The sequence below is a fragment of the Alnus glutinosa genome, chromosome 12 (genome assembly GCF_958979055.1).
Source record: "Alnus glutinosa chromosome 12, dhAlnGlut1.1, whole genome shotgun sequence".
Lineage (NCBI taxonomy): Eukaryota > Viridiplantae > Streptophyta > Magnoliopsida > Fagales > Betulaceae > Alnus > Alnus glutinosa.
The window spans coordinates 24994293-25019785 of record NC_084897.1 but is presented as its reverse complement, the minus strand read 5'-3'; the positions used below and the strand labels follow the sequence as shown (position 1 = coordinate 25019785).

General features: G+C 34.4%; 2 protein-coding genes, 1 non-coding gene and 1 pseudogene across 3 annotated transcripts; all 4 read right to left on the bottom strand.

Moving 5' to 3' along the window:
- Positions 1–4884: 4884 nt before the first annotated feature.
- On the bottom strand, positions 4885–6209 carry LOC133852044 (bZIP transcription factor 11-like). The gene has a single exon (XM_062288714.1). It carries the CDS (start codon positions 5656–5658, stop codon positions 5173–5175), a length of 486 nt encoding a protein of 161 aa, XP_062144698.1. The 5' UTR covers positions 5659–6209; the 3' UTR covers positions 4885–5172.
- Positions 6210–12699: 6490 nt separating this feature from the next.
- LOC133851513 (mitogen-activated protein kinase homolog NTF3-like) lies at positions 12700–15889 on the bottom strand. Its single transcript, XM_062287958.1, has 3 exons — positions 15320–15889; positions 14730–15153; positions 12700–13626 (listed from the first exon to the last, which is right to left on the bottom strand). Exons 2-3 carry the CDS (start codon positions 15150–15152, stop codon positions 12943–12945), a joined length of 1107 nt encoding a protein of 368 aa, XP_062143942.1. The 5' UTR covers position 15153; positions 15320–15889; the 3' UTR covers positions 12700–12942.
- Positions 15890–16725: 836 nt separating this feature from the next.
- On the bottom strand, positions 16726–17621 carry LOC133852707 (cellulose synthase-like protein D5; annotated as a pseudogene).
- Positions 17622–21406: 3785 nt separating this feature from the next.
- On the bottom strand, positions 21407–21478 carry TRNAH-GUG (transfer RNA histidin (anticodon GUG)). Its single transcript has one exon. It is a non-coding gene; the product is annotated as a tRNA-His (tRNA).
- Between the last annotated feature and the right edge of the window lie 4015 nt (positions 21479–25493).

Sequence of the window (25493 nt, the reverse complement as noted above, 5' to 3'; positions counted from 1 at the left end):
TATTTTTTATTTTCTTTTTCTTTTTCTTTTTCTTTTTTCCTTTCTCAACAAATTCCAAGTTATTGTTTAGGATGCTCTGAGTTGATAATTATTATATCAAGTTAGAATATCTTTCAAATTATATTTTTTTAAGTATTTATTTTAGAAATGTATTCAGCGTCATTATATTGCACATCTTTTTCATAAATTTATCATTAAATCTGTAGAATTCATATATTTAATAGTGAATTTGCACGTTTCTTATGCAGAAATAAATAAAAAATATGCAAAAAAATAAAATCAAACGTTTATTTTTATTTTATTGGGTATTTGTTAAGGTTTGGTTGTCCTTTTAGTTTCATTTTGACACCCAAACACGCTAGTCCGTCAACTTGCTACATAAATTAGCTATAAAATGGAAAGAGAAGCATAAAATATTACACCGATTAATCAAACTATATAATTGTAACTACTGAGATAAAATGCTAACTACATATGCATTATGACCTAATAATCAATGTGACAATCCACCAACTTGATATGAGACTTTAAGTTTTTAGGATGCGACAATTATGCTGGGACCAACAAAATCATGGGTAACATGTCTTAATATTCATTAGATTAATGGTTTCTTAGGGATGGAGGCACCCAAAAAAAATTAAAAACCTAGAAAAACAATTATTTTTTAAGGGTTAATCATACGATGGCTCCGGTAAAAATGAAATTCAACCCACCCTCCCCAAAAAAATTTACTCTACTAGTAAAAACGAGATTATGTAGTAGAATGGAATATAAGCTTCTAACATATCATTTATTAATTTATGTTAAAAAATAAATTGCTAATGATTTCACTATAGAAAAAATGATAATGAATTAATTTTATTTCATGAAAGATTGCCGTTGAGCACAATTAGAAGGAGATACAAAGTTTTTTTTTTTTCAATTTTTTTTTTTTTTTGTACACGTCTATAACAAAAATAACTACTTGAACTTATAAGAACAAGATAGAATAATTACATGTTACTCAAACTTTTCCATCCCATTATATTCGAGGACAATTTTATATATATATAGAACACTGAACCTTTTAATGGAGAGATAATAATAAAAAATGCAGCTTGAGTACTCATTAGGTGCTCAAAGGTCAAGCCTGCTTTATTTAAAAAATAGAACACCCTTATTCATATAATCCATCTGTCTTTCGTTTCTGTCGCCATCACAGCTATGTTCAATCTCATGCCTGATCAAAAGTTAATTAAAGATTAAAAAATGGGATTTTTTTTCTTTTCTTTTCTTAACTCGATCGCCTTAGTTTATTGTCAAAAATGGTTGGCGACAAGTACCAGTCATCCTCTTAATAAAAATTAGCAATCTTGGGGTGTTTTTAAATTTTAACCACGCAATTAATCAACTCTAAGAGTCACAAAGTAGATTTGGGTGATGTATCTTTCTTATTCCAGCGTGTAGAAGATGGATTATTTTTTTGTTCTTGAAAAGAAGGGCTAATTAATTAGAGAGCTACTTTATTTTCTTTCTTCTTATGGGATCTGAGTCCTTACCTAACTTACCCACCTCTTTTCCTTCTTCCACTTGAGTCAGCAGAAAGTGTAATGCACATGATCGGTTTGCATGGCCTTTTTGGCCTTCTGAGCCAATGAAGAAAGCAAAGACAAAGAAGGGGGGTTTTATCTGCCACACAATTTGTATGGGGTGTAAAGCGGATAGGTTATAACCGAGTACTTGGTTATTGGTTATCGGCAAATTAGTCAACTGATTTGATACCCAGTTGAAAATAACCGTTAACTAGTCCTACTAGAATGGTTTCCGGTTTTAGAAAATATTGAAATCGATTATAACTGATAACCGGCCGGTATATATATATATTTAAAAAATTAAAATTTTATACTTTTATTTCCAGTCTAACTTAGGCCAACATATTGGGTCAAAACACGTAGAAATATTTTTTAAATGGCTAAAAATGTCTAAATCAAGTCTAAAAAGTATGCCAAATACTCAAATTATGCCCAAAAGACTTCTTCATTAGTTACTATAAAGTGATAATTGTTGATATCACAAAATTTCCATTTAATTTGAAAATAATATATAGTTGAGAATTGAAAATAAAAATAAAAAATTGTTTTATAAGATACCCTAAAAATTATAGAGGATCCTCATGACCCATAGCAATTTAACAAAAGAAATGTAAGTGGTGTCCAAAATAAGTCCAAGGAAGTGCCACGGGAATACAGCATGGTACCTTCCTCTTCTTCGATTAGCATAAACAAGTGTAAGTCACAATGTCGACTCGTCTCAAAACGTACAACTACTCATAATTACAATTTATTTTTTATTTTTTTAACAAAAAGCATGCCCTCGTTTCATTACTAATTAAACAATCCAAAAGGCATTATAAAGACAGATAAGAGGTACAAGACACCTCTATATTCATAATCAGACTGAGTCTAACAAAGTAGCTGCCTAAACAATACATCAAAATTACATGAACACATATTGAAGCCCCTCTTTACAATTAAACACACCTTAAAAAGATAAGAGAGCTGATCTAGCTACTACAGCTAACAATTACTCTAAATTAACATTAATGAAACTAGTACTAGTGTCGTAATTTTTTAAATGGTTTAGTTTGATTTTAAATTTTTTATAAGAAGGGGAGAAAAAAGTAAAATTAAATATGAATAATTGAAAATATATATTACAACATATGCGCTGTAATTATTTTTTACAACGAACACTTAAGTCAAATCCTAAATTTAATTAGACCTTTGCAATTGTTTTAAGACAGGTCAGGTTTCTTGGGAAAGATCTTATGGGAATTAGCATAATTTTCTGCATAAACTTGGTAGCAACACTCGGAAGGATGCTTGATTGTTATTTTGCATTCTTTCATTAATTATATTACGCTGACGTGGCATGCTTAATGCACTACTGATTTTTTTTTTTTTTTTTTCCTTTTTAATTAGAGACATGTTATTTAGCATTATCCCAACTGACATGACATATATGTTCAATACATCCTTAGATAAATCTTAATTAAAAAAGGAAAAAAAAAAATCAAGGGTGGATTGTAGGGCCGAGGTTGAAAAAGCGGCCAGGTATTAACCGCTTGTTAACCGTTTTTGTAGGCGGTTGAAAATAATCTCTAACTGCCCGCCTAAGACAGTGTGGTTAGAGGTTTTAGGGGTAGGTGAAAACAGTTAATAACCGCTAATTGCCCATCCATATATAAATATATATTATTTAATATGTTATATATATATATATATATATATATATATATATATATATATATATATATATATATATATATATATATATATAACAACGTCGTTGAGATAGAGTTTTCGGATAAGTGAAGCTTATTAGTTATTAGGCCAAAAAAGCCCTGAAAATTTTAAAAAAGTCTCAAAAACATTTTAATTGAGTCCAAAAAACAGACCCAACACCCAAAATAGGCACAAAATGCCTAACCTAGTAAAAGTTGTTAGTGGTGTGTTGTACATTAAATAACTACTAACCAATGGTTATTATATAACTGTTAATGGCCTAAGGCGATTGCGGAGGCGGTTATTAAATTTTACTAACAGCATTAGGCGGTTACGGTTAGCTATTTTAGCCAATAAACTATAATCGTAACTGGCGCCCGCCTTTTCACTCCTAATGGATTGAGCATGCCATCTCAGCTAAAAATATATTCTATGAGAATGCTAAATAGCATTTATCTTTTAATGAGAATGCTAAATAACATTTATCTTTTAATTAAAATTGATCTAAGTGTGGGTTGAGCATGCTACATCAGTTGAGTATGCTATGAGATTGCCAAATAGCATTTATATTTGAATTATGAAAATTTATTTGATTTGGGCATGTAAGATTTAATTTGATTGTTTTATCCTTATTTAGCCGGAATTTTATTCTTTCAATTTTAAGTGAAATTGAGAGGAAATATTTAATGGTCCAGCATTAATCCAGGGAAGAGAATATTGATGATACATATATAAGAAGAACTGCAACAGCTTGAGATGCTTTGTTATCAATTTGTTATCACATGCATTTTAAACACATATCAGTATAATAGGTTTGGAAAATTTTCTTGCGGACTGATTTTTTTTTTTTATTTTTAGAAAAGTTTGTCCCAGAAAAATCTTGAGAAACGAGTTTCCTAGATAGACCATGCTTGAGGCATTGTCTTTCTAATTTATAATTAGCAAACCTAAGAAAACACTAGACAAAAAGACTGCAATCAGTGCAGATGCAAACAAAGTGTTGCTTGATTAGGATGTTGATCCATTCAGGTTCGGAGAAATTAAGCTTTTGTTTTATTCTCCCTGGCAATAATTTAGGTATATATGAGCTCATCATTTAGTTATATATGTTCTTTATGTCTAAAGAGCCTTTCTTCCCCACATTACTTCACCACCATGCACAAAGGAGCCTCCACTAGCTAGCAAACCCCAACATCTAAAATTTCATCATCATACCTTTATAAATATAGTCTATCAATATCAAACGTACGTGTAGAAGCAAGACCAAGCTAGCAATAATGTTATCATTAAATTCTTAATATATTCTTTTGTCCAAATGACTACGTCACCACGTACACCAGAATATATAATACAAATTTTTTTGTCCAATTATGCACATGGAAATTAATTTAAGAGCCGGAAAGGAAGAGAAAAACTATTATATTGATGGTGGTTACGTTACTATTACGTCACCACACCAGAATATATAATACAAATTTTATTATGCGTAATCGAACAACCCACGCACGTTGCGTCCGCAATTTAATCCTTTTATTGACGTAATAAGTCTAACATGAATTATCACATTATTATATAAATATAATAATTGTCATATAATTAAAGCTTGCAAAAACCACAGATCGAGCAGAAGGTCGAGCACTACTGCACTACAGATATATATTAAATAAAAAAGAGTTACACAATTAAACCGGCCAATAGATTAACAGTATCCGTGCAGATACCATTTACAAATCAAGAACCCAATTAATTAAGTGCAAACTCTGCTAATTATTATCACCATCCCCTCACAATCTTCTTGTCTTGGGCTGTTCAAGAATGAAGAACCTAAATCAAATAGTGCACTTATTAGAAACCTGAACGACCCCAAGAAGCAAGAGATATTTAGAAGACCAAGATGGATCCCAAAAGACTAGTACATAAACGCGTCGGTCGAAGCCATTATGGGGTGGTTCAGATAGAGAGAAGAACTCCATGGATTCATGAAGCTATCATATTCATGGGTCTGACTCTGAGTGTACTCCTCGGTCTGAAAAACGACACTGTTTGTGGAGTTCATGTAATTGATGATCCCATTGAGAGACTCTAACCTCTGGCTGAGCTCAGCCATCTGAGCTCTGAGAATGGAGTTTTCAGCCTCAATATTCAAGTAGAGCTGAGAGGCCATGTTCATGCTTGTGAGGATTTGGTTGTTCTCCTTTGCGAGCTGACGCGCTTGGGCCGTCAGATCATCCAGGTGATTCTGTTTGCGCATCCGTGATCTACGTGCCGATTCACGATTGGACAGCATTCTTTTACGCTTTCTTTGATCCACAACCACAACATGCTGAAGATCGCCTTCAGACCCTGAGTTCTTAATCGCGCTCGACCCTGAAGAAGCTCCGCTAGAAGAAGCCATAGTATGTTCTAACAGAAACAGTAATATTATTTCTTGATATCAATATTAAGCTAACAAAAAAACAAGATTTTTTCTATCCGGATTATGCTAGATAATAACCAAGCATAGAACCCAGATGCTAATAATTTGAAAATAACTCTAATATATATATATATATATATATAGAGAGAGAGAGAGAGAGAGAGAGAGAGAGAGAGAGGGGCCTATAGCTAGTTTATGATTCTGAAAAAACGTAGAACCAGTAGAGGAAGACAACAGAGAAGGACTGAACCAAGTGGGTCCTGCGCCGAAGGATGGAGTTTATCATAAACCCAGAGAGGAGGATTTCACTGACTACTGGAGACATGAGTCTCAAACATCAAGAAAAATATATTATGCATCAAAAATAGGTGATGGAGGGGATCGAGAAAGAAAGAGAAAGATCTTGCGCAGAGGGGATATGGGTTAGAACAAGAGAACCTGAGAAAGAGAGGCCCAAAATTTACAGGGTGTAGAAGAAGAAGAAGAAGAAGGAAGAGATTTTAAAGAGAGTTTGCAGGTGGAATTTATAGACCAAACAGACTAACAGAGCCCATTGTAAATAAGTTATTCTAGAAATTAAAGCAGTTGTAGCAATAAAATAAAAGCAATGAGAAAAGACAGCTTAGAAAATTTTGTCTGGAACTATTAGAGACTTTTGAGAGGGGATGGGGTCATGTTCACGCGCATGCGGAAAGAGAAGCTTCCCCCTGGCAGTAATTAAATGTAAGGCCATATAATATTATGTGCACGAAATTTGCAAGTATTATTGTAGAGTCATTATCAATTTATCACTATCATGGCAATAGGAACTTTCAAAATTCCCAAATTGCTCGCTTTTTGTTACTGTTATAGTGTTGAGTTAAGTCTAATCTCAATACGTATACGAAAGTTTTTGAGCGTTCTTTCTTTGGAAGTTATTTTTGAAGATTAAGTTTTACCTAAATTTTGTATTATTTGGTATTAGAGTCAAATTACGTCACAAATTTGAGTTAGGGAGATGACGACTTATGAGTTAGGTTAAAATACTGATAGGTAATGGAGCCACCAAAAGAGAAAATGATATCATCAAGTTAGTGTTCATAGAGTGAACTGCCGTGAACGTTGACTGTGGAAGCATAATGGTATGTTATGACTTTTGTGTCTCATATAGATTAAGTTTAATCTTAATAATGTGTTTATAAACTCTTAAGCATCATTCTCTTGCAAGCCAATCGACTTTCAAAAGTGAGTTTTGCCCAAAGTTAATTTGTATTACTTTAATTTCTTACGTGTGAAAATTACTATTAAATTAAATAATAAATAAAAGTACACTTAATATTTAAAATTGGTGATTTTCACAACCATATAAAGAAGTGAGCTCAGTATTTTAAACATTTTTCGTCAAAATAATATGAGATTTCAAAATGTGGTTTATTGGTTTTCAACTAAAGAAATGCTAGTTTTCCAAAACTTTTTTCAAAATTTTAGTGTCACAATTTTATCATACCTTTATTTACTAAAATAATAAATTACATGAATGACGTCATGGAATGGCGAGACATTAGTTTAAAACCAAAATTTTGGAAAAAGTCTATGAAATAACTATACGCAGATATATCAAATTTTTTTTTTTTTTTTTAAAATTTTTTTTTTATTATTATTTTGTGTTTTCTTGGCATGTACATCGTGAAACTACTACCATACCATGGAGGAGGATTAACTGATGAGAGGGCCGGAAATACCAGAAATTTGCTGAAGATGTGATGGTATGAGTGCTGTAGCTAGCCTGTAGAAGTAATGTTACACATTATTTTTTTGTCCCTTTAAAATTGATGTGACTCTTAAAATCACCATTGGATTTTTGATATATCACTCTTGGATTTTGATCCAATGGTGATTTTAAGAGCCACATCAATTTTGTGAGGATAAGGGGATGATGTGTAGCATTACTCATTCCAATGACGCCAAGACGGCTGGAATAGAGGGATTAGGCTCTGTAGTGAGACCATAATGGATTTGATATCACCTGGGTTTGGCTCAAAAGGCTTTAAATGGTTCTAAGTTGGTTTGTTCGCTTGTTTTTCGGAACCAGTTTATGCTGTGCCGCCATGGTTGAGCTTGGTCCTTGCAACTTCAATTGCTTGGCTTTCACGACTTCATTTGGCCCAAAGGCATTGGAGTCGAATCTGAGTCGTCTAATGTTTTTTAGGTTAAGTACTTTTTTGTCGCATGTGGTTTAACAATTTTATTTTTTGTTCCATATGATTTATTTTTGTATCATAAATGGTATCTCGATTATAGCTAAAAGCAAAGATGATACCTCTGTCCAAAACTTGACAAAAGTCCACATTACATACCTTAAAAAACCTACACGTGTCTATATGCATAATTAAAAATAATAATGAAAAAACTAAAAAAAAAAAATTAAACTTTTTTTTTTAAAAGAAAAAGAAAAAAAGAGAGGTGGCAGCCTATGGGGTGGTTCGGCTATCCCTAAACAGTAAATTGGGGTTGACTGAAACCACTCCCGTTTGGCATGGGGTGGGGTTTGACCACCCCTACAAGGCCACAAGATTGAAAAAAAAAAACCCTCGAGTTAGGGTATGCCCAAGCCAAACGGGGGTGGCTGAGGCACTCTAAAGGCTCTTGGAGGTGGTTTCGAGTCTTTCGACCACATCGGCCATTTAGCTCTTTGGGGGGTGACCGAACCATCCTAAAGGCCATAGGGATGGTTCGGCCACCCCAGATCAGTCCTCTTTTTTTTTTTTTTTTTTTTTTTTCAATTTTTTAAAGTTTTTTTGAAGTTTTTATTTTTATTTTTTTTTAAAGCTGTTATTATTTTTATTTTTTAATTATACGTAAGGACATGTGTTGCTTTTTTAAAACATTGACATGGACTTTCATAAATTTTTGAACTGAAGTTAAACAGAAGTATAATTTTCGTCTTTAGCCAGAATCAAAATACCATCTGCAGTACGTAATGAACTTATTGAGTAAAAAATAAAAGTGTTAAAATATATGATGTCATCGTATTTAACCATTTTGTTTGTATTTGATTGGTTTTTTTAACTGGAGATGTCCGGACTTTTCTCAACGGATGTAAGCCGGATCCATTATATATGGTCGTATGGTGTACTACGTATCTATGGCAATATCGTCCGTACAATAGCACATGCATGCATGTCAGGCTTATGAATTGTGATCCAATTAAACAAGAACAGATCGACAATTTTTGTTGTTGTTGGTAATAGTACTCTAATAGACTTTTGAGCATAGATATATGGTGATATTTGTGGAAGTGACAATAATAATCTCCAATTAATTGGCACCTCGCAAAAAATGATTGCTTATCTCATGGCTGATGAAAGTAAATATTTAGAAAGCCAATTTCATTCTGAAATATTGAAAATCCTATCTTTTTAACTGATAAATAATATGAAATCCAAATATATGTTAATTTTCAGAATAATATTAACACAGATTAAAATAATGCTCAATCAGTGAACGGTATTCACTATTCAAGTTTTGGTTATAGTAAAAAAGATAGCTTTTTTGATATATATATATATATATATATATAAGAAAGCTGGCCTTTTCGTTTTAATTGGGTCACAAACAACGTGAGATCCATTTATATATTCTTCTTCTTCTTCTTCTTCTTCTTCTATTCTTTTAATTTTTTAAAAGAAAAGATAAGATATAAATACAAACCGCACAAAAAAAACACGGCCTGTCAAAAAAGGAAGGCCTCAAAAAGAGTCAAAACACTACCGTCATGAGAATCATCATATTCTGCATGCCGTATGTGATTTTTTTTTATTTTTTTATTTTTTTATTTTTTTTATTTTCCCGGTTGTGTACGCCAATCAATCAAAGTTAAAAAGAGGTGTTATTATTATTATTATTATTTTTTTTTTTTTTTAACTTTTTGCTTTTTATTTCTTTCTTGCCCACTTTATTAACATTTTCCTCTCTCTCTCTCTCTCTCTCATAAAAGAGCATAATATATTAACATTCCTTGCTTTGGATGCCCTACGCTCAAATTTTAGGTAATAATTTAAAGGTGCCTTATACCTTTCATTCAAGCATAAGTAACCCTTTTTTTTTTTCTTTTTTTTTTCTTTTTTTTTTTTTAATTTTCTGATGAGCGGTTTTAGTGGTTCCGCGCTAAGCAATTTGAAGCAGTAGTGAATGAAGTAAAAAAAAAATTATTTTTCCTTTTATAAGATTAGCAATTAAAGAGGTTCCATGCATGAACAGTAATTTCTGGTAGTATACTCATCACCGTCCACCATGAAACTTATAAATTAAATATGGAAAAGATGCTTGGTGTACGTGGCACGAGATCGAAGTTCCAAACAAGAAAGAGCACGTGGAATTGGCTTGGGCCAAATGGTGCAAAAACAAAAGGAAAGCTCGAGGTATATTATAATATTAGTATATATAAGGAGTGTACGTACGTGATCAAGGCATGATACGATGGTAGTGGGTTTGTGATGTTATATATACTTACACACAGTCCTTATCTGCTCAACTTTGTGACTTTGTCTATATCTCAATTGGCGTGCCATTTTCTCCGATACTGGAAACGGAAAAAAATTATAATAATAATAATAGAAAAAGAAAAATATGTGTATGGTGTGGTGTAAATGAGTAGGGTTTGAAACCTAATGGTTTGTGGCGCCTACAAGGGAAGCAAATATGGCGGCACATCTTTTGGTGAAAGCAGTGCTCTAAAATGACTGCTGAAAAGGAAATTTAGATGGAAGAGTAATTAAGCATGGTTTCTCCATGATTTTGTAATCGCTTCTAGGTGTATGATTTGATTTATATGAATAGATGTCTCATAGTTCACTTTAAAAAAAAAAAAAAAAAAAGGGACAAAAATGAAAGAAATCAGTAGTGAGGGTGAGTTGAGGCCACAATTCCAGTACATCCCCCCTTAAAAAGAAAGGTTTGCCTATTCCATTAAAAATCCAAAGATTCTGTCCTCGTGGGAGATATATATATAATATAAAGCATATACATTCAAATCCCTTGCTTTTATTATATATATATATATATATATATATATATATATATATATATATATATATATATATATATATATATATAGGTGAACATTATCAGCACGTGCCTCTTCTGTGGTTTAAAATGCTAGACGCCGCCTAGAAGATTCTCCATACTTTGACTGCTTCACAATTGAAATCTGATCAACATTAATGGCATTATCCATGCTTTACAAGTAGTGGGCAGTAGGCAGCTTCCCCCGATTGTCTTGCAGTAGCAGCCTTGCAAGTTGCAACAGTATATGTATGACATTTTGCTATAAAAAAATATACTTTACACACAAAGATTAATGTCTCATATACCCCAAAGGATTGGCTCAGTTGGTGGAAGCCGAGACTTTAAGTGCTTCTCATAGTCACAAGTTTGAAATCCATTGAGAGCAAACTACTTCTTAGGGTCAGCCTTCCGGGCAAAGCTCGCGACTTAACCGGTCCATGTTAAAAGAGGTGCAATGCATGAGTCTCAGGTTTATCTGACAAGGGCATGCGCACATCTCTTGGAGGGGTTCCTAGTGTAAAAAATAAAAGAAAAAAGAAAAAGAAAAAAAGATTGGCTCATATTCCACGTTGTTTGATCATATCTCATGTTATAAAAATGCTTGCAGAGCCACCGGACCTGATTCTTTGAATCTTTCTGTTGGCAATAAAGGCATTATACCAATTTTAAAGAGAAAATTAGAACCTTAAAGTAAATAAGGAAAGCATGGAATAGTGTTGGTTATCATTATAATTATGCCCACGTTTAAATTTCAAGGACTATTGTTGTTGGAGTTGCTAAAAGCTCCTCCTAAGGAAACTTAATGTCAAAACCACTACCCATATATGATATATTAATAGAGAGGGTAATCAATCAGTCATACCCCAAGAAGAGTAATAGGCCTGCGTAGGTGCCCATTTAGAAATATATTCAACATAATCCCACCAAAGTGGACGCTGTCTTTGGGAGGAGTCGATGTAAAGTGGCCGGAGATCGGCCTACCTTCCTCAGGGTTTGCATGCATTAATACATGGTCTCATTACAAAAAATTTGGTTTTTAGCGATGAGAAAAAGTTGTTTCTAAAAGTCCAAAAGTTGTCGTTAATGACACTTTTAGCGACAACTGGTTGTCGGTAATAAATTTTTACAGTTGCTTCGTTAAAAAAAGTTTATTAGCAACGACCTCAATGTCGTCACAGATAATATTAGAAGTCATCATAAAAAGCTTAAAAGCCGACTAAACCGCCGTGTTGTCGCTGATGAATGAACCAAAAAATATTGGGTGCCTAATGAAATAGGTAACAAAACAACTTTTCCGCCCATTGCCGCTAAATCAGCACTTGGGTATTGGGCATTTGCATGCATGTAACTATGTAAGAACTGAATTATTTGCATCTGTTTGATTTAAGCTCGAGCTGGATGATGAAAAACGTATTCTCCAGGCGGGATACTCAACACGTTAGTTACAACACTGCACGTGTCGATACGCATAGCACTTAGTATCCATTGTTTACGGTTATCAGGTCTCGCTGATAACTAATTATGCATGAGCCAATGCACCGGCCATGAACGTCAAAATGAGTAATCAAGACTTGGATGAATTGCATAAGTTTTGTGACCAAGAAACTAACTTCGATGGAGTTCGAGGCTGTGCTAATCCCAGTTGCATGGGCCTTGTGACCAGGTGTGCTTTAAGTCGTTAGCAGGCTTTTCCTTCTTTCCGAGTCTATAATTCACGAAGGAACTAACTCATGCACCAGCCCAATTGTCCCGCCCTAACGATTAGGCTCAAATATACCTCCGTAGACCTTTTCCTATTCGAGCGATCAAAACTTTTACAAGAATATTTTTTCACGTGTATGGAGCCGATAATGCCTGTGAGAACCCAACTTTCCAGAAAAAGAAAGGATAAGATCTCTTGCTAAAACTACAATTATTGGATGCATCTATATTTTCTGCGTTCTAAATGATAGGGTGTCATGTATGCATCACGAATTATACAGGAACAGACATTTCCAGACTAAAAGGAACAGTTTCAACTATTTACAAGTTACAAGATGCCACAAACAAAGAACTCAAACTAATAAACAATCAAGTAAAACAAAATCTTGGTGCAGTCCTTAAGTTTAACAGCACACTTCTCAAAGGCATGTTTCCCTACGGAACAATAGAACTAGTTCCAGAGACATATCAATATATCATACAACACAACAAGGTCAAAGGAAGCTTTTGCAGTACCTATGCATGGGCAGAAGCAGCTTCAGGATGGTAAAGCAGCATCTCGTTCCACATCATCTCCCTAATCATCTGTTCCCCCAAACTTTCATCTATGTCGAGATTAATTGGGACCTGGGCAGGAGGATTGCTTCTTGGATCAAACAGCCCTGACATGTAAGGGTGTTGGAGCGCTTCAGTGACAGTAATTCTCTTAGTTGGATCAAACACAAGCATCCTTTGCAACAGGTCTATGGCTAAAGGATCAGCCTGCGGGTACAAACGGGAAAATCGTGTCCCCCTTGAATAAGGCAGTGATTTTATGTACTTCCTGGCCTTTGAATTGTCAATGAACTCAAGATCGGCTTCTTGCTGGCTGCCAAGAACATTGATAATCAGTTTCAGCTGGTTGAGGCACTCTGTTCCAGGGAAGATTGGTTTCCGACCAAGAATTTCAGCAAAGATGCATCCTACAGACCAGATGTCAATGGAGGTTCCGTAATTGTCACAGCACAAGAGGAGCTCTGGTGCACGGTACCAGCGAGTGACAACATACTCTGTCATGAACTGACCATTGCCTCCACTGGTTCGTGCCAGCCCAAAATCACATATTTTCAAGTCACAATTAGCATTGACGAGGAGGTTCCCAGGCTTCAAGTCCCGGTGAAGGATGTTTGCTGAATGAAGATACTTCAGCCCTCGAAGCAACTAATATGTGTAATGTGAATTAGTCACAAGAACATTGACAATCAAGACTACTAGCAAAATGAAGTAAGAACAATAAAGAAAGAGGGTTCAGAAATTAACTAAAACTTCTTATAGTAGCACATATATGTATTATATCTGGCAATGCAAGACCAACCCTCTACACAGCATCTCTCAGGTATTGCTATATAGTGTAGAATACTTGACATAGTATTGACTTCGTAATTCAGTCTACACATGCTTAACAAAGTTTGTTTGATCTACAACCAGAGGAAGCCGCAATAGGGACAGAGAAGCACTTGTCACTCTCACAGAAAGTAAAACAAGTGAATATCGCAAAAGACCCTGGACTTCACAGCGAGCATGTCCGGAAAAAAAGGTAAGACACTTTCAATGAACAATGCTGAACCATAGAACTTGGTATTGATGGATGTTGTTTGAACAACACTTGGACTGCTACAGCATTGTAATATTATTGTTTTACACCTCTATAATTGCTCCAATAAATAGTTGCAGGAACCCCAATTAGATATGAACTAAGGGGTATAGATGAGCATCAAAGTCATGAACAATCACAGACAGAATGAAGAAGTTTAAAGGAGAAGTTGAGAACTCAGAAAGTATATATTTTTTCTTAAACAGAGATACCTGAAAACAACATGCAAACAAAACTCAGAATTCACAATTAGTCCAATCATCAAACAGAAACCAACCATTGCATATCCAAGATTTATACATGCTTTAATCATGTTAAATTCATACATTGTCCGCTAAAGGTTGAATGCTGATTGTAATAAATTCAGTACAAGTGGACTTCTAGTTATATTTAAATGACTGTTCCAATTTTATTGTTTCTAGCACTTCAATACCCAAATATGGTTACAATCGCACACAACCTCTCTGTTAGATAAAATCCACTTGAAAAGACTATTATTACAATTGGTAAACTTTTATGATTAACAGGATAATGTAAATTCATACTTAAGAAACATTAGTCTCTGATAATCATATATTTATTCGATCACCAAATTAATACAAACCCATTGGGAAGACTAGCCGAAAGGCTAAATATACCATATACCCTACTTGAGAGACAAAAAAAATACCTGAAAAAGAAAATATTTGCAATGATCATTCGAAAGCGGTTGCGATGACTTAATAATCTGATGAAGATCCGTGTCCATAAGTTCGTAAACCAAGTACACGTCCTTGAAACTCGTCCGATGGATCGGCATCATAACATCCTTCAAAGCGATCACATTCTCGTGCCGAATATGCCTAAGAAGCTTCAGCTCCCTCAGCGTTCTCAGCGCATCGATGCGGTTCTCAAACACGTTGTTGATCTTCTTGATCGCAACTTTGTCATTGCTTTCCCTATTGATGGAAGAGCACACTACCCCATATGCCCCTCTACCTATGGGCTTGATCGGCACGTACTTGGTATCGATCTCAAACAACGTTTGCCACATTGAATAGTAATGCTTCCCTCTTTGCCTAATTCCATTCGGAGGCTCCACAACAGTCGCCATCCTATAATTCGCCATAATATATAATCAATATTAACCAACTACAGCTATAATTGCTTCAAGAAACAATGAACACATCAGCAGTAATCACTTTTATTAACCCACTAATAAAGCTAACTACAGTTCTATTTATGTATATAAATGAAGAAGGGTTTAGAATCGATACTTACTTGCCGATTCTACTTGTGGGTGTTTCGAATTTTGATCTTTTGGGCTTGCCTTCTTTGCTGTTTCGCTTTTCCTTTTCTCCGACTTTTAAATTAGACTAAAAATTCTCACTTTTCACGCTTTTTCCCACCAAGAAAACATTCCCAGATTCCAAATCCTTAAGATCATTCATGCCACGAATTCTTCTTGAGCTTTCACATCATTCTTCAACACAATGAAGCTCGAATCTCTGGCCCAGAAGCAATATCAAACTTTCTCTTTTTGGACACAAGTGGGAAACGAGAAAAAGGCTGGCTGATCTCGAACTAGTCCTGGGCTCACAAAGAGAGAGATTGGATGAGTTTGGGGATTTGGATTTGGATTTGGATTTGGCTATGTCGCCGTGAGCGATGGTAGAGAGGGACGGATGGATATGTATGAAAGGTTTGAGCGGAATCAGGGATGATGGGGGTGTTGTCAATTGTCATGAGCCATCACACCCCACACGGCATTCTTTGCTATGTAATGCATAAACGACTGCTACGGATCTTTCTTCGGTTCTTTTTAGGAAATATCACTTTGTCTAGCTATGACTCTATCTTCTTGCGCTTCAGTTACTTCCAACTTGCACAGACAAAACAGTCGGGTAATTGTGTTTTTACATACCACGCCACGCCGTCTTATCGTCGGCTCTCATCGGCTCGGTTCACTACTTTTAGTACTTATCATTGTTGTTTTTTATTCTCTCTTTCTCGTAAAGGTTGGAATCTGGGGTTTAACGAAAATAATGCAATTATGAATTTAATTAAGCTCAATTGTGTAATACATAATTGGCACCATATATAATTATCATCATCAACACAATGTCACTGTATATATAACCAAAAATAAACACAGTATCATTGTTAGGAATTATCTTATTCAAAATATCATTTTTTAAAGGGAAAACTTCAATTTACCCCCATGAAGTTGTCACCGATTTGCAATTCTATCACCAATGTTTCAATTTTGTTAATTGCACCCCATTAAGTTTCAAAAATTTTCAATTTAGGGATTCCGTCCAATTAATCCGTCTGAAGAGATGGAAGTGATCCCACATGCCTCACACGTGCCTTTTTTAAAAAAAGTTGACAAAAATGTCCTCATTTGTTACAAAAACACAATGTTTTGATAAAATACCAAAAAAAACTCAACTCCACGTACGTCGTTGTCTTCTTCATCCAACCTCCATGCAAACCCACCACCGTCCATTCTCCACATGTCTCCCGCATCGCCAACGGCCAGCCCAACTGGTACGCCATCCTCCAACTCGTCCAGCCGACTCAGAGCATCGAGCTCATCACTTATAGGAGGTGTTGTTGGCGGTGTATGTTAGCCATTTTTGCTATTTGTTTCTTCGCTTACCAGCGAAATACAAGAGTGAAGGACTCTAGCGCTCTACTAGCAAGCCCAAGTCCTCGTAGGTCCCATTTGTTAAAGGATAAGATATCCTCTGCAAGAACTTCATTCGCGGACTCGCGAATAATGCATTGTTTCTTGAGAAGAAAATCTCAACAGACCCTGTTGCCCATCGAAGCACTTGGTGTAGCCTGTCTGTCAGATTAATAGGAGCTGTCCCTCTAAATGCATCCCGTTTGGTGACACAGTACACTGATCTCCACCCTCTATTGTGCATTCTATAACCAGTTACCACATCTTCTGTTACAGAACCATATATCCATCCGACCCTTTTTCCCCACTCAGTTTTGTCCTCATAGAAGCAGGAAATTACACTTATCGCCTCTGCTACAGTTGCAGCATCTAAAGGTTCACGAGGCACGGCAAGAGAACCGGCTGGCCTGCCTTGCTTGCCTTTTCCTTGTAAATCTTGAAGCAACCTTCCCTGGTATTCTGCTACTGGGATAGATGCAGCCAGAGAATTAGAGTTACCAAACCTTTTCGGAAGAAGCAAGGACTCAATATCTGCATCATCATCACCATCATTGTAATCTGCATTGATGGGCAAAGCTATCTCATCCTCTTCCTTCTTTGCCACCTTGGCCTTCCTTAAAAACAACTTAATTTTCCTTCTACCAAACCACCCATGGTGCTCTGTGGCTCTAGGAGGACTAAACCCATAAAGTGCAGTTCTTCTGAAAATGCAGCCTGTACCTACATACATTGGACCCTGTATCCCATCCAGAGCTCTCATGCTTACATCAAAGAACACTGTATTTGTGATTTGCATACCGGTCATTTGGATCAATGCCCTCAAACCTTTGTGGGAATTGAACATAACAGATCCTATCACCTCCCCTATCAAGCATAAAGCACATTCCTACATGGAGTGCGTGAATCAAGAGAGTTGGGCTGCTGTCAGGCATGAAGCATGGATTTTTTTTTTTTTGTTTTTCTCTCGCTTGGAAACGAATTCTTTACTTGTCCAGGAGTTTACATCAGTCCCGTTTGTTTTCACTTAAAGCAACCGCAAGAAGAAATTAACAGTACGATATGGGATCTTCATCGAAAACATGTATCCGTCGTTGTTGTTGGACATATTTGTGTTTGTCATCTTCTTTGTATCAGAGCAGATTATATATTTGCCTGCTAGACATATTTGCTTAGAAGGAAGCAAGCATCATCTGGACAAAATCACCACTGTGATGTGCTCTGTTCACCCCTGTTATACGCAACTAAAACAGAGGCTTCTAGCCCCCATATAGGTCCGCCAATGGCTGTGCCCATAAAGCAGGAAGCAGCACGTAGCCTATTCTTCCACTTCATTTTTTCATTTGCATCCAAAAACAACCCAACAGTAGTATTTTTCTCCAGAAAAGAACAAATTTTCCCATTTCCACAATGGCGTGAAGAAGACAAGCCCTTCCAGTTGCTAGAGAAGAGGGAAGACGAGCCCTGCTCCACCTAGGCCTACCTTGGTCCAGTCACTGACTTCGACCTTTGACTGTAGCTCCAGGAGCGGAACGTCGCCATAGTTGGAGCCGAGCGGGTCATCCTCGACCGAGATCGACTGCGCAGCGGAGGCCAGTGTGGAGGCCTCTTGGCGGCGGCACAGCTTCTCTTGCTTGGCGGCTTCCTTCTTGGCCGATTTCTTGCTCTGCTCTTGTTGCGGCGGCTCAATCGTGGAATCAGAGGAAAGGGTTTGAGATTCTTCGGAGGACATGGTTGAACGCGTTGGAGGAGTACAAGGTCGTTTCTCTGTGAGTTGAAGACAACTTTGTCACCTTCTTTATAAACGAAACGCTGTGTTTTAAAGAGGGCAATTTTGTCAAGTTACGTCCAAAAAGAGCAGGTGCGTGGCACGTGGGTCCAATTTCGTTAAGTGTAACGGATTAATTGGACGGAATCCCTAAATTGAAAATTTTTGAAACTTAATGGGGTGCAATTAACAAAATTAAAACATTGGTGATAGAATTGCAAATCGGTGACAACTTCATGGGGGTAAATTGAAGTTTTCCCTTTTTTAAATGATAGTGGACATAATACCATCACAAGTTTGATTAAAGAGTAATGATTAAATGTTTGTTTTATGTAATGGTTTTAAAATGTGCAATTTTTTATTTATTAAAAAAATAGAGATTTTGAAACGTAATTAATAAAAAAATATAATTTTCAAAAAACACAATTAAATGTTTGATAAAATCTATAAAATGAGATTTCAAAATGTAATTAACAAAAATACAATTTTTAAAAGACACTATTAAACGTTTGATTAAATTTATAAAAAGAGTGTTGATGCATATCATATCTGTTGTGTGGAAATATATATATTTCAGCCTTTAAAATCGTGCGTTTTTTTTTAAAAAAACACACCCTTAATCTGCTGCACAACAATATGAATTTTTTTTAACATTTTCAAACCACTTTTTTTTTTCAAATGCAATCGAAACATTTTTCATAATTTTGTTTAAAAATGCATATTTGACCAGCAAAATCACAAGATCAAGCCCACTTTCAAAATTTTGCCATTAAGGACCTATTGAACTCTATTTGTAGTGTATGGTATGAGATTTATACCTGTTATCTTTGATTTTTTTTTTTTTTTAAAAAAAAAAAATTATTTTTCTATTTCAAGGTACGATATCAAGTGGAGAAGGTTTTATAATCTTGTGATAAAAGACATTTAGTGGTTAAACCAATTGGGATATTAATAAATATTGATTGAAATTTCTATGAAGCATTTTATCCAACGTGGGAGCTAAAGTTCGGCTGGCTTGCAGCTCAGACCGTGTGGCTAAAACGATCAGAAGGGAGCCATAAGAGAGCCGAGAGAGCGTATATATGCTTTGACGAGATAACCCTTTGCTTGCCCTTTAATTCATTCAATCTCGTGAACGTTTCAAAGTAACATTCTGTACAATGGACATGCTTTTTCGCCGCAAGCAAGCGGCCACCCACGTGGACAGTAGTGGTTGAGGCCGGTCGCTTTATGTTGATTTCACAAACTCCTGTGCCTTCGATCCGCCTAATTAGCTTCTTCGTACGGACGCGGATGAGAAAAATACAGGTCTTATTTTTCGACCGGTCAATAAAAATTATTATTGAATATTATATATATATATATATATATATTTGTTATTTCATTCAATAATATATAGCTATTTTTGAATTTTATTTTCAATTCACTTGAAATGAGAAAGATGTTGTTCCACAAAGGGTTACGGAATTACGACACCATGATGAGGTGTTTAATATAATTGAATATAATAAATGCATGAAAAATAAAATGTTGGGGTTGTCAATTATATATTTAAAATCACGTGTATTTTGAATGGATGTTAACGATAATTATATTATGTAAACAACGTTTAGACAATGAAGTACTCGTTGTCACGTCAAGAAATAGAAAGGGTTCCAATTAGGATAAGACCCAATTGTTTTTTATATATGAATAAGTTACTTTTTTAATTAAAAAAAAACATCTATTTGACTTCTTTTTAGATTTAAAAAAATAAAAATAAATAAAGGATCGTTTGGATGTTTGAATTTTTTGAAAAATTGTGAATATTAAAAAAAATTATTTTTTAAATTATGTTTAGATAGTTTAAAAAATTTGAGACAAAATTAAAAAATTGAATTAAAATAAAATCTAACTAAAATTAAAAAAATTAAAAAATAATATTTAAAAAATACAACATGTCCTAAAACATTTGACAATCTCTCTTTTGAAGATATTTGGAGTTCTGGGTTAGCTTGTGCAGGTCATCTTGGGCTTTCAGCTGGGCCCATGATGTAATAAGGTAGTTTTTTTTAGGGACGGAGGATAATGAGAAAGTTACAGCCCTATTAAGGAAATTAAAATGCGTCAGGAAATGAAAAAAGTTTTTCTCCCAAATACTTTATTAAAAATGCACGTAAAAATTATATGCTCTAAAAATACATTTGAGTTTAATAGATTGAATTAAATAAATTTTGAAGAAGGATATAAATTTCTTATAAGCTTGTTTGTAAGAATTTCTACAATCAGGTGTTTAAAAGTGTCACGTGTTATTTGAGCATGTGAGAAGTACAATTTTTTTTTTTTATTAATTATATTAAATAGAAAAGCATGTGAAAAGCACACGCTAATAAAAAAATATATGATTCTCACATGTTAAGAAATACATCGCACTTTTAGAACCCGGGTTGGAGGAAGTTTATAGAAAAATTTTATCATTTTGAGAGAGACTATATTATTGCGCCGGATGTAATGTTAAAAACTACATTTTTATTTTACAATTATCTCATAATGTTTATGTGACAGTTCTAACTAATTCTTGGATCAGTTTTTGTTAAAAAAAATTATAATAATTAATTAGAATTACTACTATAAGACCGATAGTTATGAAAAATATGGTATACCCTTAAAAAAAAAAAAAAAAAAATGAAAAATATGGTATATATCATTAAGTATTTTGCGCAAGAGGCCAAATTGCACTTGACTTTCGGTCTAAGTAATGCAGCTGGTGGTTGGGATTCGGTTGGTGTGTAAATACAAATCTTGCCGACCGAATCACAAAAACATAGAAAGAAACGATTTCACGAGAAGTTGCAAGTTGTAGGGCAATACAAATAGCTATGGAGCTATTAGATTACCCGTACACAAAAATTACGTGAAACTAAAAAGCCGTTACTGTGGCTGCTGGGATTCGAGCCCAGGTCTCCACGGCCACAACGTGGAATTCTCACCACTAAACTACAGCCACAACGCTGCTCAAGTGAAGAAAGTTATATATCTTAGATTATAATAAATCTTTCTAGCCTGTATGCTAGTTCTATGCGCATGCACAGTATGGCATGAAATTAATATTTGTATCACAACAGTTTTTTTTTTTTTTTTTTTTTTTTTTTTTTTTTTTTCAATTCAGTATATAACATTGACAATATGTCTTTTTAGCATGTAAAAATCATATATATATATCAAAACACCTTATGATTTTCATATTTTAATTAAAAAAAATTATGTACTTCTCATTTGCTAAGAAATACATGACAATTTGTTTTATAAGCGGGTTGAAGAAAAATTTCTCTAACTTATTTCGGAAGAAGTTTATGTCTTCTGTACCACTAATTGTGTCAAGGCGAATTCCTGTAAAATATGCTTAGTTCGTGAGATAATGTGATTGCTTTTGCATTAAACCAGGTAAACACCAACGACAAACATAAACAAGGTATTTTGGTAGGTAAATAGGCATTAGAAGCAAGAAGATCAGAGTCCAACTAACGCTATATTTATAATTGATTTCCTAAGCTTGCAAATACACAACACACCTAGCCCAAAACTAGGGAAAAAAAATCATAATATATATATATATATATATATATATATATATATAGGGCTAGGTAGCACATTTCGAGTGCTGATGAGTCTAGACCCAGATCGACCCAACATCGTCATTTCGACAGCTGTGTAATATTCACTCTTCACCTAAAATCATTCAAACCTCGATGTGTCAGTATTTTTCGAAGATAACCTATACTGTTGGAGATGGTTAGGAAGCACCACTAGCTCTTTCCCTGTTACATGGGTAGTTTTAATGTCACTTGACCCATGACAGATGAATGGTAGTTATTGGGGACACCCCCTGCCAAAACTGGTGACCTCGATTCATGGACGAACAACACACAATCTAGTGGGAAGGCAACACGTGGCATGGCTGTACGAGAGAGGAAACGGCCTTCGACCGGAAGGAACATGCATGGTTCAAAAGGGAAGGTAATTAAGCACTTAATTTATTCATTCGAAAAACCACACTAATTCCAAAACTCTTCCTCTTGACTTTCGAGGAAGAAAGACGTTTTTAAAGTTCTCAACTGATTTAGGCATCAAATGTATTTTCTATGATCAGCTCGCCCTGACAAGTCCCTAAGTATATTCTTTCTTGTAATTTCAAGTCTCCGTTTGCGTGGTGTTGGCTGTCCAGACTTTAACATATTCAGTATTTATTTATTTGGTCTTTTCTTCAAATCCAATGTGGGCAACTTTAGACCTAATTTTTAAGTGCTTACACACTAATAATTGTATTAATTACTTTCATGAATCGTAAAGTTTAATTGTCGTATCAAAACATTAAATTTTTCTATGATAATTCATACATATAATAATGAGAAAAGGTTTTTCAAAAAAAAAAAAAAAAATGAGAAAAGGTATTGGGGAGGGGATGCGGGAAACTTGGCTGAATCCTCAGCGTTGTTGCCAATCTTGTGAGGAATGTTTGGTTTTCTGCTGCTTTTGGTACTGTAAGAGCGCCAATGGAACGTTCTCCCGCTTGGATTAGATTAATTAGTTTAGCGATTTTAGCATAATTAAGCATTTAGTAAAATTATAATTTAATTTTAGAAAATATTATATTTTAAAAAAATATTTATTTGGGATTTTAAATTATATATATATATATATATTTTTAACATTTACTCGAATAGAACATATATTTCTCATAATTGATCACCCGTAGACAATTGATCACCCTCACAAATTTTGAGCTTGGTTGACTAGCAATAATTGATAATAGATAATAATTCTTTTCCCATCTATCTAAGATTTAATAATGTATGGAATATTTTTTTCTTCTTCTTAAAGCTGTCGAAGCATATAATGGATCCAACGTGGATTCCAATTCGTGGTTATGTATAAAAAGTGGATTAGACAGACTACATACTTTCACTTGTAATTTTAAATTCCATGTGACCTAGCCAAAACGTATATACAAATGGCATCTTGGGATCCCAATTAATGTTTTTGCAATAAATAAATCTTTTAGCACATTTTCAATGGACACAATTTATTCTCTAAGATAAGAAGAAATTTTTCAATCTAGTCTATTAAATTGATATATATTTTTATAGTACGTTTTTTTTTTTTTTTTTTTTTTAATTTTTAATTTTTAAATGTACGTAAGAATCACATGCTTTAAGTCTAAAAACAAATGTCACATGTTTTGATAATCCTCCACTTGTTTGAAATCCTTGTTAGCTAATCCTTGGGGGCTATAATATCTCTAATTAATCTCCGGAAAAACAAGAATGAAATTAAGCATGGAATGTTACTGATCGAGGAGCTGCTCTTTTGATCAACAGTTTGTCCGACTTAGGTTGTTGTTTTTGTTTGTTTTGTTTGGCATTTGCATTTTGCTTAAAGAGTTTCCTGCTATTGGCTAATTGGCTTGATGTACCGCAGGTACTGTGAATTTGTTTGGCCGGGCTATAAGGCTTTTTGGCTGTTGTTGGTGTTAACGTTGGATACTGTGTGTCGTGTCTTTGTTTCAAGCTGGTTTAGCTGTTTTGGTTGTATTTGTTTCGGTTGTGAATTGATAAAGTAATCATCATTCATAAAATAATAATAATAATAACAAAGATATATGTTAATTTAATCGATTAAATTGAAAAAAAAAAAAAAAAAAAACTCTTTAACAGGAAAACTTTGTCCCATTTTTTTATTATGCCTAGTTAGAGACCTAAAGTACGGAAACTTTAACGGATAATTAATCTTTAACACTGATTTGTTGGAATTAACACAACTCGGCTGTATTAAGAAAGTGCAATCCTAAGGGCACAAAAACTTGGAAGAATGGAGGGATCGAGAAGAAGATCGGCAGTCGGCAACTGCAAGCTGGATATATAATTAAGTAAATTAAGAAGAGGCCGAAAGAAAGAAAGAGGGAGTTGAAGTTGGAGGTGGCGACAAACTTGCCCCATGATCTTTATCTCACTTTTTCCCATAACTTTTTTTCTCTGATGTGAACTTTTGTGGGGTTGATCTGATTAAAAATTTAAAATAGTCGCCCTTCTTTTAGTGAAAGACAGCTTAATAGTCTATACCAATTAATCAAATATAATAATCCAGCACCACCACAATCATATAACAATAATTAAACACATCGGTGACTGGACTCTTCCTTGTATAGTACTAATCTTTTGGATCCATTATAAGAAAATGATTTATGTCATTGAAAACCTTAATCTTAATAAATTGATGTGGGGTTTATTTATGTTAGAGTATTAATTAAATAATTAAATTTATATATTTTTTTATCGGTATAAATTTTAGAAATAAATTGTGATTTATTAATATGGTATTAGAACAAAGAAGTTTAGTTAAAACCCTGTCTCCTAACTTCTTATTTTCTATAAATGGTGATTTAAGGTTTGAACAACTTTTATATACACATGGTATTCACATCTTCGAGAAATATATTCTTTCATCCTCTAAATAATTGATCTGTTCATGGAATTTTCTTCTTAACCAAGCTCTGTTTGTTTCGACCTAGAATCAATCAGATCGAAAGTGAAAAAGTAGCAAATCAAGGTTGGACGGAAAACATTATCCCTATTTTCCCGTGTTCGGTACGTCCGAAAATCTTGGTCAAATAAAAAACATTTTCGATTGACTATGAAAACTTCTTTTAAGTTGTGTTGCGTAAAATGGTTTCCCCTTTTTTATTTATGTCAATCATTTTTTAAGTTTGAACTTCTCATTCTCGCATGCACTATCTCATGCAATTCATTCTCTGCCACTTTCAAAGGTTTCTAGCCGATACCATTGGAGGTCGATGGACGTTGTCGACCATAATCGTGATTGCCAGCCGTCTATGATTTTCCGTACGAGCTAAATATCGAAAAATGTTTTTAGCTAAAATTATTTTCCTAAAAAAGTGATTTCGCTAAAATGTTTTACCGAATAAAAAATATTTTATGTCGAAACAAACTAAGCCGAATATCGTC